Raw genomic sequence first — 21,410 nt, 5'->3', positions numbered from 1 at the left:
TCTTGATCCGAAAAGTTGAAGAAGAATGAACTAGCACCTGTAGCTAGCAAGCGTCAAGGTTCAAATCTAAAGTCTGAATGAAGAATCATTCAAGACTCAAGAGCAAGCTTCAGAAGACTTATAGATAGAAATCTTGTAACTCATAGTTGACAGGCTTAGTTAGTCTTTTTATTTTTTTTATTTTGATGTAATAACAAAACCGCGAACCGGAACCTCGACGGTACCTCAATCGGCTCTCCACCTCGGTACTCCATCACTATTCCTAATTCTGAACTACACGTGGCCTAATTCCTTTATAGCCAAGGATATGTAGGCAGCTCAGATATCAGGGCTCGGTTACATTCTCCTCCCTCTTAGTTTTTGGTCTCCTTAAATAACGGTCCGGTCAGTCGTTCTTTGTCTGAAAACTCTTCACATTTCCAGTCAAAGAGGGGCAACTATAGACATGTGAGTTTTGACCCTCCCCGAGATTTCACCCATTTTAGCGTAAAATATTTAGTTTAGGCCTAATATCAATATTTCAATTAGTTTTGACTCTTTTACTTTATTATATAAAAACAATTACAAAAATATTTCTTCTTTTTAGTTGCTTTTAGTTTATTACTTTTCATAAAATCAAAAAATACAAAAAGTAGTACCTTATATTTATTTTAATGTGATATTTGAAAATATCAAAAAATAGGGTTGTTTTAACGATTAGTCTTATCTTAATAGTTATTTTACTTAAGTAGGATTAATTGGTAAATGAGGTCGTATTTTTAGTCTTGTTCACGGAGAGCATAAAATTTGGGCTCAAACGACTCGGGGCTAAAACGTGGCCAAGTCGTGAAGATTATCAGACCAAGTGAGACTGCAGGCCATTATATTACTTCCCGATATGAGTTTTGAGTTGGCTTTGACGTTTTCACTAGTTGAAATGTGTACAAGGAAATATGTTACTATTCGAACTAAGATTATCAATATTGAATTTCGGACCAGCCTTATTCCATGGTTTTCTTTTTTGATTTGTTAAAGCTGAGAGAACATTTAAATGCCTTTTCTTTATAAAGCTTCATCTTTGGCCTCGATTCCAGTGTGAACATTGATTAAAGTGTGGGTTTGAATCCGTGTTTGGTTGAGTTTCCGGTGCTAATTCGGGTTTCGTCCGCGGTTCGTCACATTTTTGAGTGTTAAACATTAAAACAACCGATTTTCCGGCTACATTGAGGTCCAATTCTATCATCCTCTATCCGTTTTATTTAAGTTTAATGTTAAATGTTTGTTTGGTGATATGATCCCGTTGTTTTTTGTAATTGTTCTCCTTGGTTTTGAATTTGTCGGTTATCTGCTCGTGTTTACTCGAATTGGTTATAACTGAACATGATTTTGTCACAGTATAAAAATTGGATTGCTATTCATCAACAGAACTACATCAAATTAGATTAAAGGGGCTCGGGTGCTAAAGTTTATGAAATTGAGCCTTTAATTGTCTATCGCTTTGTTACTTGCCTATATTTGCAAGTAGCATGTTTTAGGCCGTTAATATTCATAAGTATCCATAGCTTGCTTTAGGTGCGCTATAATAAATCATCACAACTACGGGTACGGTTCCCGTGGCGTAGTTGTGATACCTAACTAGTCTTAAATATGAATATCCGTAGTTTTTTTTAATTGAATGCATTTCCTTTGAAAGAAATTGAGGCGCGTCATTCACACAATTGAATCACCCAATCTATTGCCCTCATATTAATTATCTTAACTAATGTAGAAAAGTGCCTTGAACTTTCGTAGTTTTCCTTAGGCGCGTTAATTAAATAAACTATCATAGCTACGAGTACGGTTCCCGTGACATGATTTGCAACGTGTAACCAAATAATTAGTTGTATAACAATCGGATTATTAAAAGCGGTTTTAAAGGAATAAGAATGCACATAGGTTTCAAAAATATTTTAAAATCAGATAAATAGGCCATAATAACAGTTGAGCGACTGTGCTAAAACCACGGAACCAGGAAATGCCTAACACCTTTTCTCGGGTTAACAGAATTCCTTACCCGGATTTCTGTGTTCGCAGACTGTAAAACAGAGACAATCTTTCCTCGATTCAGGATTTGAACTGGTGACTTAGGATACCATAAATTATCTCGAATGGTGACTCTGATTTTTAAATAAATAATCTCGTTTCAATTATCACTTAAATTAGAAAAACTCCCTTATACCTCTCCGGGGTGTGAAAAAGGAGGTGTGACTTATATAAATTGAATTGTTATGAATATTAGGGTGTATTTGTATTGGTTTGCTCGTTATTTGGCTAGTTTTGTAGCATTGGGACATCGGTTTGAGTCGTCGGAAGGGCTTGGAAGGCGGTCATTGGACTTCAAAGCGAGGTAAGTCTCCTTTCTAACCTTGTAAGAGGAAATTATCCTCATAGGTAAATTAATTGATTATGTGCTTCTATTTATGGGGGGCTACGTACGCACGAGGTGACGAGAGTCCGTGCATAACTACTATTATGTTTAAGTCCGGGTAGTCTAGGACCTAAAAGCATGCTATACTCTGAATATTTCTAATCTTATTGACAGTTTGAATTGCTTAAATCACATTGAATTAGTAAATGAATTTTTAAAAAGATTAAACTTCATTTTCTTAAATTGTTAAAAGAGAATTGGCTTTTCTTTGGATAATTGTTCCCTAATGACTTCTTGATTGACTGTTTGTGTGTGTTTAATTTTAGAATGGGTCGGACGCCTCAGCAAATTAAATAGATGCATCTATGGTTCGCGCCACTTGATCCTCTAGCAGTACACAATTTCAATATTTATTGGATCGGGTCGTACGACCTCAGTATGATTTGCGCATGTTTGTAATGCTTGCTTGAGATTTACAAGTTGATATTTTCTCCCTGACCTGAGATAAATTGATAAATAATGGATTGTAAATTTGGAGATTCCTAAATGTAAAAAGGGATGTTTACTTGTTTCTTGACTTACTTGAGTTTACTGCCATGTTAATGAATGATTATTCGCATTATAATATATTATTATTGGACCACTAGGAAGTGTTGAAGTCGACCTCTCGTCTCTACTTCTTCGAGGTTAGACGGGATATTTACTGGGTACACGTTGTTTTCGTACTCATACTACACTTGCTGTGCATTTTGTTGCATAGGTTCATGTGTGGCTTAGTGGTGTAGCGGCATGGTTGATGTTGGGGCTTAGGTGAGCTGCATCTTGCGAGACGATCCGCAGCCAGCAGAGTCTCCTTCAGAGTATTGTACTGTATTTTTTCATCCCTGTCCAATTGTATTCCAGGCAGTTATTATATTTTATTCCATTCCCTAGTAAATGCTCACGCACTTGTGACACCGGGTTCTAGGATGAATATGGGGTATTTAGTATTAACTTTTAAATATTTTTTGTAATTTAAAATGATTATCTTTTACTAGTAAAAATGAAGGAAAAATCATAATTTTCAAATTTATTAAAACGAGAATTTAATAAAGTATTTATGGTTGTCTTGACTGACAACGGTGTCCGGCTCCATCACGACCCTTAGTAGATTTTGGGTCGTGACATCTATTATCGATCTCTCATCGTCCTCTGCCATCTTTATTAGTTGTGATTGGACTATGATGCCCAACTCTGCAGTTCTTTCTCTTGCTTCTGCCTCCTTCCTTAACTAGTGAAAAAGTCTTTCGGGTTCAGGGTCAGGAGGAGGAAGATTGTTTAAACGGTTACTTCTTCTTAGAATTCAATTTGAACACCTGTAATAGTAAATAAATTAACACTCAAACCAACAACGAATAACAACTTATTTCATACAAGTAGCTAATTTCTAAATCCTCGGTAACATCACCAAAAGTTTTTTGAGACCAAATGCACACGCAAGGATACGCGATCGACAAATAATAAAGTAATTCGAAAGTATCATTCCATGAGGTTTTATGATTAACTATCGTCCAGTCTAAACTACTTATAAGTTAATTGCACAAGCAGTTATGAAGAAAATGTTGTGATTTTTTCTACTAAAAATTACTACAAAACTAAGAAACAAGAAAGAAATTAAGGATGCAAAGCAAGAAAACAAACTCTTACGAGAAATTTAATGAGATGAAAATATTCTGGGATTATGGGATTAATGTCTCTCCTATTGCATTCTTCCAATTGATTCAATTACTTTATGTATCTAGTTTATTGTTTAAAATGGTTTATTATGCTCGTGAAGTTGTTTCGACGTTACTCGCTTATTCAAGACAATCTAATACTATATGTCTAGATAATCAGAATTAACAAGAATGCATCTATATCTCCTACAAAAATAACCAAAGCAACTAGATTATGCCTATCCTAATTGCGAATCTATTTTCTGATCCCCAAATTCAAAAACTTACTTTATTCAATTTTATATACAATATATAGTTTTCACTTCGAGTTCAACTATAAATTCATATATTCTACTGTTAGCTATGCCATAAAATAATCAAGTGCAAGTTTGAATAAGCAAATTAATATAATAATTCAAGCACTATAATCAACCGTCAAACAACAATAACCAACAATAACTCATAACCCTAGAATAATAGGGTTCTTATCCATTCATATTCATAACAACAATTAAAGTGTTGTTTTTAAACATAAAAGCTATGAATACTAGATGAATGATAGAAAAATGGATGAAATCCGTGCTCCGTTCATGTATCTAAGCCTTTGTCGCCTTCAACATATGACCAACCCCTCACTAATCACGTTTAGGGAGTATTTATAAGCTAGGGCCGAAGTCTCCAAGTCCAAAACCATGTAGGAAATACTTAATTCGCAGACTGGAAAAGGGTCCAGGCCCTTAATCTTGCGAGGCCTCGACATGGGCGTGCTAACGACCTTGCGGCGCGAGGCTGGTCGCTAGCTTCACCTCGCCAAGAGCCAGGCGTTGCCTGGCCTGGGGCCTGGTTCTTGGCCTTTTTCGATTTTTGCCTTTTCGTACTCTTTTTGTGTTATTTCAGTATCCTTGTGCACAACCTTTACTCATTTTTATATTCGAACGATCCTATACATAAAAATAACTCAATTAAGCTTAAACGTCGCCCATATTAGCATCGATGGGAAATAGATTGTTAATTGACAATACCGTGATAAGGTTAAATATACATGGTCTTTCTAGATGTAGTTATTATAGCGAACCTAAAGAAGAGACGTTGGATCATCTATTTAGGGACAATGACATTGCAACAACTATGTGAAGATTCTTTAGCAACAATTGTGGTGTGATATTAAGTCCTATTCTTCGACATATGATCATGGTTTGGTGGTTGCAGAAGCCTATGAACAAGGTTCATGAAGTAATGTTCCAATACCTTCTCTCTCTGTAATATGTTGGGAGATTTGAAAATTCAGGTGTTCAGCTAAATATGAGGGCACCAATATTTTCTACAGGTGTTCAGCTAAATATGGTGGTTATTAATAAAAATAGAACTATCTTCACCTATGACAATAACTTTGCCCCGCGAGGTTAAAGCCATGATGAAGATGGATCAAAACAACATTCCTGCTTTCAAAATCGGGCCAATGAAAAATGAGCTCAAGTGTTTATGGATAGTCCTCTTATCTTAGGTTATTGTTCGAAAACTTTAATTCGATATCTTAAGCACAGTCAACATTTAGATTGCACAACCTTTTTATCATGGATATGATCCCAGGTTTCTATCTAATTTTGTAATGGAATGATAGTGTACATTCCTCATTTAGGATCAAGAGGTTAGACAATATATCTCCCCTCTCTTTTGTACAATTAGTTAATATCCTTGTGCTTCGCGCGATCGTATAAGCTTCTGAATAAACATGAAACATCAAAAATTAAAAGGAAAAATTGTTACTTTAGTCCGTGTGTGTTATCGTCTATTTTTGTTTTGGCCTTTGTGATATCTCACTTAAAACTTTTAATTAACCAAAGTGAGTGATTTTAGTCCTATTATTAACTGAAGTTAAGATTGCAAATATAATGTTTATTACTATAGAGGGCAATTTGAGTATTACAGCTAAAATTTAATTTTTCCATAGTTATATCTGTAAACCCACTGACCAAATCATATATGCACATAGGCAACCTCATATCCAGGGAAAAAAGAGACCTCATAAAACAAAGGCAAATCCATCGAATGCTTCTTGGATACATCTTCAATAGTGATTTTCCTTTTCTTTTGTATAAAAAAATATAAAACTATTTCAAGAACACATGGAATACATTCAAAACCAGAATATGATTTCTTGTTATTATTGCAGAGAAATGTTTATTATTGAACTCTAAGCAGTGGCGTAGACACATTAGTAGGGGGAGGCAAGGACCAAAACCGGAATTAGGCAATAACACAAGGATTAGAATGACTTTTTTTCCAAATTAAAAATATAACAGACATCTAAGGTAGGACATACACACACACGCAAAAAGAACAAATAAGAAGAAAAAAACATAAACTTCTTTAAAATAAGCATGAAATATCCAAAATAAAAAATAAAACACGTATATGGCAGGACGTACATACAAAAAAAGAACAAATATAGAAGGAAAGAAATGTATGTGAAAAAAATAATTACAAGAGAAGCGATCTCTCAATTGGAAAAGCGCCAACTCTCATTATATAAAAAGCAAAATATTTAACGTACATAAGTCCTCTCTCCACGCAGAAACTGACTGATGCACATATGAGAGGTTGATTGAGGTATGTAGGAAGGTTGTTCATAGAACTCACATCCTGTTTGTAAAGCAAAGTTTGTTTCTCAAAGGATTTCCCTTATAATTGTGGGAATGAAGGCCTTGAGATGTGCAGCTATATAAGAGTCCATATATACTAAAAGAATTAGAGAAAAGTGATTCACGTGTAGTGAATTATTGCCGCCAGGGGAAAGAAACTGATTCTAAATCGTCATTTACCTCTACCCCAAGTTCATTCCTATTCAAATATATGTTCTCATATATACACATGTTTATCGACTTAAATATGATATTATCTCTTCTTTCCTCTGTCACATTATAGAGAACATATTCTTGTAAAACACCACCAAAATCTATCAAGAAAGTTTCTGCGTGGGAATTTTTTCTTTAAAAAAATTAGGCATTACATGTATCTTCGGTGCACCAATTGATACATTTCATATATTAAGTATTTAAATCTTTAATACGAAAGTGATTCTCCTTCATTAATAATATAAAAGTGTCATTGTTAACTATAAATACCTCTAAATAATAATGTTACGATTTTAGATTAAAAAAAACAAAGTATTTCATTTTCAAGAATAGAGTAAGATGTCGTGCACGATACAATTTATTCCAAGAACGCATTAGTTCAAAAAAGAAAAGCACTTAATCTTCACCAACCAGGTTATGCTCAAACCGCAAGAAGTTTCTTGTGATTAGCCAAAGAAACCACATGAGAATTCTTTGTTTCTTTCAAAGAACTGGAACTCAACTTTTCTGGCCAAAATCTGGTACGTGAAAGCTTTTTGTTATGCAGAAATTATCAGTGCGGAAGTGACGAACTTTGACGCATCTTTAGAATATTACCAAATTCTCACACTTTCTTTCTCTCGCTGAAGTGACGATCTTCAGAATAGTAGAAAATTCTCACTCTTTCTTTCTCTCTGTATTTTGTTGTTTATCACAAAAAAATTGGAGTGTTTGGTTATGTTGATCACATATTTCTTTGCGACATTATAAATGAGAAGAAGAAACTGTTTAGGCATGTGCAATAAGTGGGACGTGGCTTTTAAGTGAAACGAAAGAAACCGTTAGGAACAAATGAAACATTTCGCTTTTAATTTTGAATAAATGGAAAAAATGAGGAAAAAGATAAATGTGACTCCTGGATTAAGGGAGGTGCCATGTTAGTAGTTATTGGCCCTCTATATATATATAGAGACAGAGACAGAAAGATTGTTGGGTTATCAATACATTGGTTAGGGTCTGCCAAACCCCCCTCCACCTGAAGAAGGCTAATTTTATATATATATATATATATATATCTTTAACTCATGATACATATATACATAATACTAGGAGAAGTATCATAAAGAGAAAATGCACAATATTTGATTATTTTCACAGAGCATGAATCAATTGTACAAGAATGTTTATGAACATAATGAATTCACACATTTACTCAGAGTAACGAATCTTAATTTGACTGCAATAGCGTTAATCAATTTTTTGGCCCGCCTAATATTGAGGACAAGTACATTATCCTTGAGGCAAATGAAGATATATGAAATTATGATTTTGCTAGCTAGTAGATGAAAATATACAAAGGGAACAAAGTGTATCCTTTAAGGCATGAGATTGAGTGCAAGGTTAGGTTACAGAAACAACAAAACTATAGCATTACATGGAGGAGGTCATCCTCGTCTATGCTATTGTAACTAGCATTGAGATTGATACTGGGTATTTTTTTTTGTTCAGAAATATGTATTTTTAGTCGCTCTATATATATGTGAATTATATACACAGTATATACATATTTTATAGTATATTTTTAACTAATGAATACAATTACTTTTGGCTGACCAACTAATTCTGTATTTACCTTTTTTGGGGTGTGTTATCTTCAATATTTTATATTTTGTGCTTGCTCTTTAAGTCTTGAATTTTATTTTTCCTCTTAAATCTCAGCAATATGTGGTTGCTATGAAATACGAGATGAACCTTAATTTGGTAAATTAAAGTTTGCTTTAGATATAATGAAATTCTGCATTGGATAAATTTTGTAAGAAAACAGTATTGTAAAAAACTCTTAATGCTTGACTTTGTTTTAATAATTAATTAGATAGATTAGATTCAGAAGATAAGTTAAACTTTTATATTCAAGTCGAAACCGCTGGCAAGAAGGAAAAAGAAGAGAATTAACAAAGGAGAGGCAAGTGAAAACAAGCTCTATTTGGATGATCTTCCCAAAGTACCCTTACCCCAATATTTATTCACTGATCTATCCCTTCTCCTCGACCCCCAAAATATATTTCAAAACCCTAGAACCGCAATATCCAATTCTAATTTCTAAAAGCTTTGTGTTCTCCGGGAGCAATTACAATCCAGAATACTCACAAACGATTGTTCAATTAAATAGCTATTTCATCAATTCTTCGAGAAAGGTGCGTTTTCTTAGCTTATTACCTTGTAATTTTTGGGTTTTTGTAGCCCTAATTCTTCGATTTTTGAGAACGTATTGAATGTTTTACTTCATTTGGGGGTTTTAATTACCTTAAATTGAATAGATTATTTCTGTGCTTAACTGAATTTTTTTACAATATTTTGGTATTGTTTTTTTTTCTTTATTTGCTAAAAAGCCCCCCCCCCCCCCCCCCACATTGTTTAGGTTGTTAATTTCTGCAAGATTCAACCGATTACTTCTGTTTGATCTTATCGAAATTTCTACTTATATAACTTTTAGGAATTTCATTGATTTTTTTTGCTAATCATGATTCGAATTTAATTAAATTTTTTGTTTATTTTGTATTTTTTAGGCTTTGAAATTTCATAACTTCAGTTCACGACTTCTATGAGATTTCATCTGAATATTTTCATTTTTATTGTTCTAGGGAATTTCATCGAATTTGTTTATTGCTAATCACAACTTTAAGCCAATTACGAGAATTTTTTTAATGAATTTATTGGGATCATTTTCCTTAATTGATAATCAATCCTAATTTCTTCGAGAAATAGCAATAAAAATCTAAAAATCTCGAAAATCCATAAAGATATTGAGCTAATGGTTTAACAGTTGTGCAACTTGGTTCAGTATTGCAATTAATTTGTAGGCGATTTGGCATATTAAACGGTTTTTTCAGGTAATGGAGATGTTGTGAAGGCTTCTTTTTTAGTTCGGGGTCTATGGTCAACTTTTTTGTCTATTTTAACTCATCCTTTTTGTATAATGAAGGAGGGTTGTATATGAGTTTTTTGAGATTAGGTTTTGAGATATTTAGCCTATCGGTTTGCTGAGTTTTTGGTATAATGTGTGAACAGTAAACATATTTGAGGGGTGTTGGCTGGAACTCAAACACGTTCTCCTCTGGTCTATTTGAACTTAATTTTCAGTGCTTATGTTGTATTAGAATCTATTTACAGAATTTTTGTTAGCGTTATAACTTTTTGTCTTATCACAGGTTGTGGCTGTTGGAAAGAAATTTTGCTCAAATGAGGTTCAAAAAGGGTGATAAGGTGGAAGTAATGAACAGAGCTGAGGTGCCAATCTCATGGCGTGCTGCCGAGATAGTGTCTGGTAATGGCCACACTTGCAGTGTTAGATATGGTTCCGGTTCACCAATGCAAAGTGAAAATATCGAAGAAAGGGTATCAAGGGAGATGATAAGGCCCTGCCCCCCTGTAGTGCAGTGTGTGGAGACTTGGGCACCTGGGGACATTGTGGAGGTATATAATGACTGCTCTTGGAAAGTAGCCATCATGCTCAGTATTTTACCACGTGATCGTTATTTGGTGAGACTACTTAGTTGCTCTCTGGAACTTAGCATTCATATATCAGGCATGAGAGATCGACAAAATTGGAAAGATGGCAAATGGATTTTTATCAGAAAGGTACATATTCTTTTTCATTTTATTATTATGTTTTGGCTTTACGAAGAAATTTAAGCTTGTTATAAAAAATTTGTAGTAATTTGGAGTTGCTCTCATCATTTATCTGCTCTTTTCCCTGCCTTTGTTTTTAATTAGAAAAAGTTCATTTGACGGGATTATTTTGTATTGCTGTCTACGTAAGATCCATATATATGTTTTTAACTAGATCTTTTTATGAGAACTGTTTCATTTGTGTATATGTGTCTCTATGTGTTCAGTCTCTGTAGCAAAAATGGACTGGACAAGGTATAGTCCGTATAGCTTGAATAATATGGGAAGTGGGTTTGACCCTAGTGGTTAAGTGTTCTAGATTATACGCATCAAATCAAATTATAAATTATTATTCTAATTGATGGCAGTTTCGGTAGCGTCTATGCAATGAGGGAACAGTTTTGTACGTCTGTGTAGTTGTCTTTACACAGTATTGTATTTGATGTGCTTATGGTAATAAGCAGGTGAATTTTATATATGATGCATATGGTGTATCTTTCAATAATTTGTATAAAAAATTCAGAATCTATTTCTTCCTTGCCTTCCCTGATCTCACTATTGTTTTCTTTTGTAGGGTTGTGATCAAGCTGGGACCCAGAGATCTAACAAAATTTCAGCTCAAGATTGTAATCGGAAGATGAAGTCGCAGCCGCTGCAACTTGATGCACATACTAAAGTTCTTGGAGAAACTGATGGTTTAGCCACTGAAGGAAAAAATAGAGGACAAGAGTCTTGTTTAATCTCATCAAGATCCCTAAAGAGAATGTCTCCTTATTGCTCGTCTGGTGTTGATTCACTTTATGGGAATGCTCAGAAATATCAAGCAATTGAGACCGATAATCGCAGGCAACGAGCAGCTCTGGTGACCTTACAGGAAAAGGTAGATGCTGTTGCTTACCCAAGAGGAACTCTGGGTGAAAAATACGTGCATACTTCCATTAACATTAGATCAAATGGATTTAATGAATTGGAGAGAGAAGATTTAGGTGGTGTCATTGGCTTTTCCCCTAGGAGAAGCTTGGAACCTAGTGATTCTGATAGCGATGCCTGCTCTGTTGGTAGTTGTAGTGTCACTAGTGAGAGACCAAACGAATTATTAGGTCATCTTCTACGAGTTTCACATCGAGTGTCAGGTTGCCTTTGTAGTGATGCTGAGTCGTTTTGTGGTTCAGGTCCTTCAGGATATAAGGAGAAAAGTCATAATAATCCTCCAGAAGAGGAATTGGCAACAAGTGTTCATAGATTAGAGTTGCATGCTTATCGCTGCACCCTGGTGGCATTATATGCTTATGGACCATTAACTTGGGAAAAAGAAGCATTATTAACCGATCTTCGTATAACACTGCATATTTCAAATGATGAACATTTGATGGAGCTAAAGAACCTAATTTCTTCTAAAGGTTCATATTATATCAAATAGCAGCTGTAATGTTTTTCTTTCTTTTCTTCTCTATGTTAGGTTCCTGTTGCTAACAGAATTGTAAAAAGCCAGATGTCATGTTATGTTTTGTAACTTTGGAGGTTCAGTTTAATACAGTTTTTCTGACTGTTCACTTTTGTAGTATGGGATCTTGTATCTATTTTTTTATATTGGAAATATGTATCAACATATCATGGTGAATGACTGTACTGATTCATGTCCTTGTTCGGTCAGGGTTTTCTTCAGTTCACTTTTATCTTGTGATTCCTATGCGCAGTATAGGACTACATTGCACACATTAGAAATATCTATTTTAGATCCAAAGCATCATGTAGCACAAAATATACGCGGGTATAGGAGTGATAGTGCACTGTATCCTTCATTGAAGTGTGTGTTAAAGTTCTTTCGTACCTCTTAAATGATTGTACGAGGAGCTTTTGCAGACTAGATGCCAAAATATTTGAAGGAGGGCACATGCCCATTAATGTAGGCTGTAGTTGAAGATTAACTGATGCAAATAGTTGAAGGATAAGCCTGGAAGTTTTTTATCTGAATATTTAGTTTGTACAGCCTTCAGATGTAATTTGGAATTTCGCTTAGCTGTATGAAGTGGTGGTTATAACTTGGGACTAGAAATTTTAAGTCTTATCTACTTTTCCTATGAATCTTTGTATATAAGCTCTAATCTGCACAACTTCCCAATGTTACTAAATGGTTTTAATATGTATTTATGGACAGAATTTTGCTGTCTATAAAAAATTTGGCAGCATATGAAGCTCCTTTTTGAGGATATTATTAATCAGTCCCATGCGTATTCCAGGGCCGAAAATTGAAGCATCATCCCTTGCTTCCATATGTATAAAGATGATGCTGGGATTTGCGGCCATTCAAGTGGGCATAAAATGGGGATACTGTAAGCATCTGCTTTCCCAGAAATCTTGGCAAATCTCTCGTATCACAGGTTTCCTATTTTGTTTGCAGTTTAACTTTGTTTGTATCTGAGCTTCAAATCTGCATAAATTCCGTCTTTCCGATGGAAGTAAAGGAGTTGATGATATGTTCTTTGCAGTTCTTCATGGAAGATTTGTTGTTGAAAGATGTAGACATGTAGTGAATTTTGTTTGGTACATTCTATATAACTTTAGGTAAGCCCACATTTGCTATCAAATAATTTGGGTTTCATTACCGTGGATGGTGGTTAGATTTAAGATCTGCTGGTGATTCTATAATGTGGTGTTTTCTGTATCTGTTTCCCATGTTTCCCTATTATAAGTAGGTCAATTGCCATTGTTTCCTTTGCATTTTGAATTATTCCTTGAGCAGATATATACTACTACAACAACAACAACAAACCCAGTAGTTTCCCACAAGTGGGGCTTGAGCAGATATATAATTGTAGCAAATTTTAATTTCACGCTGATGGTGTATTCTTCTTCTTATTCTTTATTTGTCCATTTTAGGCTGTTTGTTGGTTTATGGATAATTTTTTGGCATTTGGAAAATCTATAGCAATTTATTGTTTCATATTGGAATCTGTTTCAGGCAGGTTCTCATAATATGTTCCTTATAGAAAAAAGGGAGAATTCTTTTTTTTTTTTTGTTCTCTTATGAATAATAATAATAAAAAAGAGAGAGAGAGAATGCAGTATATGTGCTGGAATGAGTTCTTAGCTTCATCTTATTAAGTTTTGGAGCAAATAACAAACAAGTTGAATAAGCTTGACAAAGTTTTTCACTACTTTTACGATGTCAATCAATTGGTAACATGTTAAACTCCATGCACGATGATGTCATTTAAGGAAGTTGGTTCCAGTTTAGATCTATCAAGGCTGCAGGATCATATTTATTGATTTTTTTTTTGTAAAGCAATAAAATCATATTTATTAATCAATCAACTACATCTCAGTCCCCAAATATGATTCATTATATCTGTTCCACTCTACTCAGACCCCCAACGAGCTCATTACTATGTGGATTCATCATAAATTGATTATATTTACGCGTGTTGTTAATCTACCGCAACCCTTCTTTTATCCGGTCTTGAAACCTGCTACACTCTGAGTATAGTTGTTGTTAGACTGCATAATTTTTGTAAAACAAGATCTAGCTGCATTGAGTAAACAAAGAATTCACTAGGATAATGAATTGAAGACTCATTTTTGTTCTTTTTGTACTTGCTAATAGCAGTACTTGAAAGAATTCCTTCTGTCTTTTTTCAGGTTTAAATGGTCTCTTAGAATCATGCTTTATATTTGCTAAGCTGGAGTTTAGTTTATGTGTTTTGACAAAAGGAGCTGAGTGTGTAGACATGCACAGGTTCCATTATATACATGCAATGTGTTAAAGAGATGTCTAACCTACACAACAGCTTAATTGGCACAGAATCTCAGTTATGGTGCTAATATGCTGAAACATATAACTCTTCCTTACTAACTCCAATAGGTTGGTCGTGTGGCACATTCCTTATGGATAATAGATGGGGTTTTTTATGAGAATTTCAATTCATTTATATGTGTTGAGAATTTATCAAGACTAAGAAGTTGACTGCTGAACTTGCCTATGGAATATTTTTATGTGTTGGTCTGTGCACTTCTAACTGTTGCTTTAAATTGAGGTCAAACTGCAATCTTTCTAAGGAGTCAGTTGTTAAACTGCTCATAGGGGAATATTTGTTATATGCACAATCAGTTTGACATAATCATCTAGTTCATATAACATTTTTGGCTAATCTATTAGTTCTTATTGGGCTTATTCTCCTGGTAGAAAAGGCGTCTCAAGCGAGAAGATACTTGTCTTCCTGACTTGGTTGATGCTTTAGTTATTGCAAGGTGGTACAGGCGAACTAATGTTCTCATGTAGTAATATGCTGTGTCCCATCCACAACACTACAAGGTAAGTGCTAAACATAATGGTTGACCTTCTCCTAACCTTGCTTACCCTGGCTGCACTTTTCATAATGTTAGTTAAGGAATATTACTTTATCTCAAAAAAAAATTCTGGTTGTATTGGGTCAGGGAGGGTGGGGCCGTGGCTGAAGGGGCGTTTCACCTGGCAGAGGTGCCAGTTGATACCTCAAGAGATGATTCCAGATACCTGTTTGGTAGTCATCCTTGTCTTTTTCTTTATTTTCTATGTGATCTTATCATACTCCCAGTTTGATGATTCTCTCATCTACCAAATTACTCTAGGACATCTGCACTTTGGATATTTCTCCAAGCTAAAGTTGTACATTTGCACTTTAGCAAAATCATGTATTTCAAAATGAGAATCTGCTCAAGTATGAATGCTTTAGATTGCTTAGTTTTAATGAATTGCACCCAGATTTCTATACTTCAGGAATAATTTTTGGCAATTTCTCTATGTTCTCTGTTATGTGAATGGAAGAGACAACAAAAAAGTTGAGGGTGTTCAGAATTCCATTATTGCCATTTGAGGTGTTGAGTTCTGGTTAGACATTTTTTGAGTTTCTATCTTTTGAAAGGTGTTTACAGCAGGCCAAACTGGGCATGTGGAAGCATGATGAGGGGTTTTAGATAGTGGTGTTGCCTTTTTCACTTTGAGAAACCTGAGAATGCCTTGATCCACTACGTTGAGGTCAGATGCAAATTGTACAAGGAAAATAGGAAAAAGGAAAATGATCTTGACTTATTATCTTAAAAAGCGAATCGTTGAGCATAATGAGTTGAGCTAAGGAGTCATTTGGGTGGTGCCTCAGGACGTGAGAAGCTTACGAGTTTAACCCATTATGCATCACGTGGACCATATGATTGGAAAAAAACAATAGATGCTTTGAAGGAAAGAGACAACCTACCTCTTTTGTGGAAAATAGATGTCAGCAGGCTTTTTATGCTAGGGAGCAATATGCTGGATAGTCCATCTTTTCTTTTGAATTTCTTGGAGGGTATGATGCTGTTATGATGCACTTGATTCTCTCTTTTGTACTTCTATAGTACCTTCTTTTTACTTCTTATCATAAAATACCTTAGTTTACCACACAAAAGAAAGAGTTGACGTAAGGAGTTTGCAATCTCATTACTTCATTCTCAAAAAAAGTTTGCAATCTTCTTACTTATGCTCTGCAACCAATACAGGCCTTTTTGCCTTTTGTTTTGTCGGCCATGGATTGATCAAGCTTGTAAACAAGCCATTAAAACTAGGTATGCATCAGCCCTGTTATCTTTGCAGCACCCTGAGACAATGAACTGTCTTATAGAAACCATTTTGTTTTCCTTTATGCAGTTAATTTCACTGCCTGGGAGTTGGGGACATGACAATGACACCGAGATTGGGAATTAAATCCTAGAAGAGGCTTTAATGATTGGGAGGTGGAAGAAGTAGGGCAATTACTCCAATTACTTGGCACAACAGTGGTGGAGGAAGACAAGGAGGATCTTATAGTTTGGACAGCAAGCAATGATCTGTGATATTCTGTCAAAAGCTGTTATGATCTTCTTCAGGAACAAAATGATCAGTATGAATCTAATTGGCCATGGAAAATGTTATGGAGAACCAAAGCACCTACCAAAGTAGAGAAGCAATTTAACTCAAGATAATTTACAAAAAAGGGGATTCTGCCCAAGTAACAAATGCTACTACTTATGTGAAGAAGGGTTGGAAAGTGTTAATCATCTAGTTATCCATTGTAAAATTGCTAAACAGTGCTGGGAGCTTTTTCTGAATCTATGTGGCGTTTCGTGGGCTATGCCTCCCGACATAAGATCCTTACTGGTCAGTTGGCAAGGGCAGAAGGTATCAAGGACTATGCGTTAATCCTTGTGCTTGTGTTTGTATTCGTGGTTCCATTTACTTATGGCTTTTAGAGAAGTTATCAAAAGTTAGGTGTGCTTGAATTGTGCCGAAACTCCTCTATTGATGTAAGAATTCGAAGAAACACTTGTATATAAATGCCGACGAAATTTGTACATCTCATCCTAATATAAAAGATCTTCTTTGATAATTCATTTAAGATTTAACTTTAGAGCTGGGAGCATGGTAATTAACAATCTTGAAAGGATTGGATTCGTATGAGAGAGAGCCCAAGTAGGGATTAGGAGAAGGCGGCAGTCAAGTCTTTTGTGTTGTTATTGTGTCTCTGTTCACCTAGCATTCTTATTGCACATTAGACTTTTGTTCTCGGATGCCATAATCAAACTTGGCAGCTTCTGCATACAAGCTCTAACCAGGATAGAGCGGTAATACACACGCATAACCACAGTAGCTTCATCTATCCAAATCGGTCCATCCAAACAAAATTCAGAAGATATGAATAAAAACTTCATATCGTTCAGAAAATAGAACAAGAACAAAGTTCACAGATTCTGGAACAGAGAGTCCTCAGAAGCCCATCAATGGTGGACACCAGTACATGGGGGGGGGGGGGAAGAAAAATCATAGCTGCATCCACAAATGCGCTGATTACTCTCTTAGTCAAAGGTCTCATCATCAGCAAGCTCAGCCTCATGTCTGCAGCAACACACAGCTGTTGTTGTGCAGCCAAGTCGATCGCAAGGGCAGGAGACTCCACAAAGTGCAAGTTAGGAACAGGAAAATCATATTCATCAAAATATGATTCTAATATGTTTCTTCTGCAGAATGGCACAATTTAGCTAATAGTTGAATGAAGAAAGTAAGTACCCGGCAAGGCTTCTCAAACTTGTAGTTACTCTTTGCTGATATCTCATAGTATTACAGATTCTTCTTAACCTGCTTAGCCTTAACTTGACATCAACCTTGTTTCCGCACAGAACAATAGGAATATCTGATACAACAGAATATCTATCAGTTTGGAAACAAAAACAATTCGAAAGCACAAAAATCAAATTTAAAAAAGGATACTTAGACATACAGGCAAAGATCCCTGTGCCATTCTTGTATGTCAATCGGTCGGTCCCGAATCTCCTGTTTTGCGAATCTTTATTTAAGTCCCTTTTCGTAGTTAACCTTTTAGGATGAGCAGTTGTTAATTCTGCCCTTGTATATTTCCATAATTCCATTGATTCTTTCATATAGCATGGTATCAAAACATGCATTTATTTCTCATTTATCTTATTTATGTCTTTAAACTTTTCCCTCACATGTTGGTTTTTTTCCATGAGGTAAGCACGTGATATTGTTTGTCTATATAATGTGACACCGGGCTCAAACTCAAAATCTCTGTCTGCTCGGGATGATTGCATCTATATCCGTTTTTTATGTCACATTTTAACTTATGCCCGCTTTGCAAAAAAAATTGCAAGCGTACCCGCTTTTTCGCATAACTTTAGCATACGGGGCTGAAGTAGCAAAGACAATCACCCAAAACTTCAGCATTCTAGTAGCCGGGCCTGAAGTTCAGCTCTAGAGCTGAAGTTTTTGTGTTGTAACTTGGAAACTTCAGCTCTAGAGCTGAAGTTTCTTGGACTATTTATCACAAGTAAATCTTTTTATTCAGAATCTGCAATGTCGAGGATTAATCTTCATACAACAAATATTTGATAATTTCCCTCTGCTCTTTATTTAGCAGTTTTGGCGGTCATTTATACAATAACAGTTACTTAGATGCAATATTCGGTATGGTTTGCTCCAGAAAATTTCAGATACAGACCCAACCAAACACTCCAAGCAATGGATAAAGGATTTAATTGAATAAAGTATAATATATTTCATGTTACTATCCAACAAAACATATTGCATTTTCTGGAAAACAATCTGCAACTTTTCCTGTTACTATCACATAAACTAAGTTCTAGCCACTGAATCTTGATCTACAGGCTGAAGTTCAAATCTAAAAAGGTTGAAGTTCGCCAGTTACAAACAAAAACCCAGTTACAAACAAAAACTTTAGCTCTAGAGCTGAAGTTCCCTAGTTATAAAACAAAAACTTCAGCTCTAGAGCTGAAGTTCCCCAGTTACAAAAACAAAAACTTCAGCCCCAGTTACAAATAAAAACTCGCCAGTTACAAACAAAAACTTCATCTCTAGAGTTGAAGTTTTTGTGTTGTAACTGGGAAACCTCAGCTCTAGAGCTGAAGTTTTTGAGAGTTCCAATATGGGTATCCTTAAATATTCCTTCTCTATCAAACTTGATAAAATGCAGCAACACATAGGAAGCAACCCTTTGCAAATTGAACGATAATGCTTGCTTGCCTTATTAAAATTGATGTTGCATACAAGACATATCTGTTATATATGAAATTATTATTCGTATTATCACTATATTATTTTTTTAACAAAATTATCCACTTATTAAAGTATTACAAAGCATCAAAAGCAGTTGAAAAGTATGTTTCGAAAGGAAATAATAAAGTCAAATGATCAGGTCCTTTGCCTTTGGTCAATTCACGTAACTACCAGACAGTTTGTGAACGTTTGTGGTTGCTTGCAAGAAGAAAACGAAAGAAAACGAAGGAGGAGAAGAAAAGGGGCTGAAGTTGTTTAAAAAGTGGGTACAAATTAAAAGTTTTAAAAAAAATGAGTATAGGTTAAATGGGGCGACCAAATAGGGCGCCCGGTGCAATTTTTACTGTCTGCTCCAAGAGCATATTGAAGTGTGTGAATTTTTAGATTGTCAGGCACACTTCCACAGCTTTAAACTAGAAGAGATTTTTTTTACAACAGTACAGATAACAACAATTAGCAATACTAGAAAAAAGACAAAAAAAAAATCAGAAACAGAATTAGAAAACTGATTGACAGAGTGTAAACAAAGAATCCAGTAGAAATAGAGAACTTAAAAATCAAAAAGTGCGTTTTTCATTGGCTTCCTAGCAAGTGTATCTAGGGTCACAAAAGGGCTGGCGCTAGAATGGAGAGGTCGAAGGAAAAATGGCAGCCAAGAAAGCAGCATTTATGAAGCTAATGGAGATCGCCGACGAGGAGAAGAATAGGACGAACTGGAGCACTATAAGAAGGTAAAGAACGAGGCGAAGTTAGCGGTCACGCTAGCTAAAACTGCAGCCTTTGAGTGCTTGTATGAGGAACTTGGAGGCAGAGGTGGTGATAAAAAATTATTCAGGCTAGCCAATGCGAGGGAGAAAAAGGCTCTAGACCTGGACCAGGTGAAGTGCATCAAAGACGAGGAAGGCAAGGTGTTGGTGGAAGAGGCGTGTATTATGCACATGTGGCAGACATACTTTCATAAACTCCTAAACTAGGATGGGGACATGAGCATTGTGCTTGGGGAGTTGGAAACCTCAGAAAGCTAGCGAGATTTCAGGTTTTGTAGGCATATTAAGATTGGGAAGGTTGAGGAGGCTATGTGGAGGATGAGTCAGGGTAGGTCGACCAGACCAGACGAGATTTCGGTGGAATTCTGGAAGGACGCAGGCTGGGCAGGCTTGAAATGGCTTATTGGATTGTTTAATGTCATTTTTAGGACGAAGCGGACGCCGAAAGAATGGAAGTGGAGTGTGATGGTCCCATTGTACAAGAACAAGGGTGATGTCCAGAATTGCACCAACTATAGAGGTATCAAGCTGCCGAGTCACACCATAAAAATTTGGGAGAGGGTAGTGGAGAGGAGGGTGAGAAGGAGTGTGTCTATTTCAGAGAATCAGTTCGGATTCATGCCGGGGTGGTCAATTATAGAAGACATCCGTCTTGTGAGGAGGTTGATGCAGAAGTATAGAGAGAGGAAGAAGGACTTACAGATGGTGTTCATTGGATTAGAAAAAGCCTACGACAAAGTCCCTAGGGAGGTTCTATGGAGATGTTTAGATGTTAGCGACGTTCCGATAGCCTTTATTTGGGTGATTAAGGACATGTACGATGTAGCTAAGACTCGGGTGAGGACTGTGGGAGGGGATTCAGATTATTTTTCAGTGGTGATGGGATTGCATCAGGGATCAGCTCTTAACCCATTTTTATTTGCCCTAGCGATGTATGTGATGACGCGTAACATCCAAGGGGAAGTGTCATAGTGTATGTTATTTGCAGATGATATAGTGCTTATTGACGAGATGCATGGCTAGGTTAATGCTAAGCTGGAGGTGTGGCGACAGACCTTGGAGTCTAAAGGCTTCAGTTTTAGCAGGACAAAAACAAAATACTTGGAGTGTAAGTTTAGTGTTGGGATACATGAAGCAGAATTGAACGTGAAGCTTGATACCCAAGTCATCCCCAAGAGAGATAGTTTCAAATATCTTGGTCCTATTATACATAGTAACAGGGAGATTGACGAGAATATCACACACCATATAAGAGCAGGGTGGTTGAAATGGAGGCTTACGTCTGATGTTTTGTGTGACAGAAATGTGCCACCTAGACTTAAGGGCAAGTTCTACAAAACGTAGTTAAACCGACCATGTTGTATGGAGCCGAGTGTTAGCTAGTCAAGAAATCTCATGCCCAATAGATGAAAGTAGAAGAAATAAGGATGTTGCGATGGATGTGTGGGCATACCAGAGAAAGATAAGATTAAGAATGAATAT

General features: G+C 35.8%; 1 protein-coding gene and 1 long non-coding RNA gene across 2 annotated transcripts; one reads left to right on the top strand and one right to left on the bottom strand.

Annotated features, from left to right (window-relative positions):
• Positions 1-8,870: 8,870 nt before the first annotated feature.
• Positions 8,871-12,199, top strand: LOC104224106 (uncharacterized). The gene is made up of 3 exons (XM_009775687.2): positions 8,871-9,109; positions 10,124-10,553; positions 11,158-12,199. The coding sequence occupies exons 2-3, from the start codon at positions 10,155-10,157 to the stop codon at positions 12,001-12,003; spliced, it is 1,245 nt and encodes a 414-aa protein (XP_009773989.1). The 5' UTR covers positions 8,871-9,109; positions 10,124-10,154; the 3' UTR covers positions 12,004-12,199.
• Positions 12,200-17,199: 5,000 nt separating this feature from the next.
• Positions 17,200-18,008, bottom strand: LOC138882078 (uncharacterized). The gene is made up of 2 exons (XR_011403556.1): positions 17,849-18,008; positions 17,200-17,761 (listed from the first exon to the last, which is right to left on the bottom strand). It is a non-coding gene; the product is annotated as an uncharacterized lncRNA (long non-coding RNA).
• Positions 18,009-21,410: the final 3,402 nt, after the last annotated feature.

Source organism: Nicotiana sylvestris, chromosome 11 (genome assembly GCF_000393655.2).
Source record: "Nicotiana sylvestris chromosome 11, ASM39365v2, whole genome shotgun sequence".
Classification (NCBI taxonomy): Eukaryota; Viridiplantae; Streptophyta; class Magnoliopsida; order Solanales; family Solanaceae; genus Nicotiana; species Nicotiana sylvestris.
The sequence above is the reverse complement of the archived record's forward strand: the minus strand, read 5'-3'. Positions and strand labels throughout refer to the sequence as shown.

What these genes read in the sequence shown, in the direction of transcription:
- LOC104224106 (XM_009775687.2), top strand. Translation starts at nt 10,155, where the DNA reads ATGAGGTTCAAAAAGGGTGATAAGGTGGAAGTAATGAACAGAGCTGAG. An exon ending in AATGGATTTTTATCAGAAAG is followed by an intron (nt 10,554 to 11,157) that starts GTACATATTCTT and finishes TTTCTTTTGTAG; the next exon opens with GGTTGTGATCAAGCTGGGAC.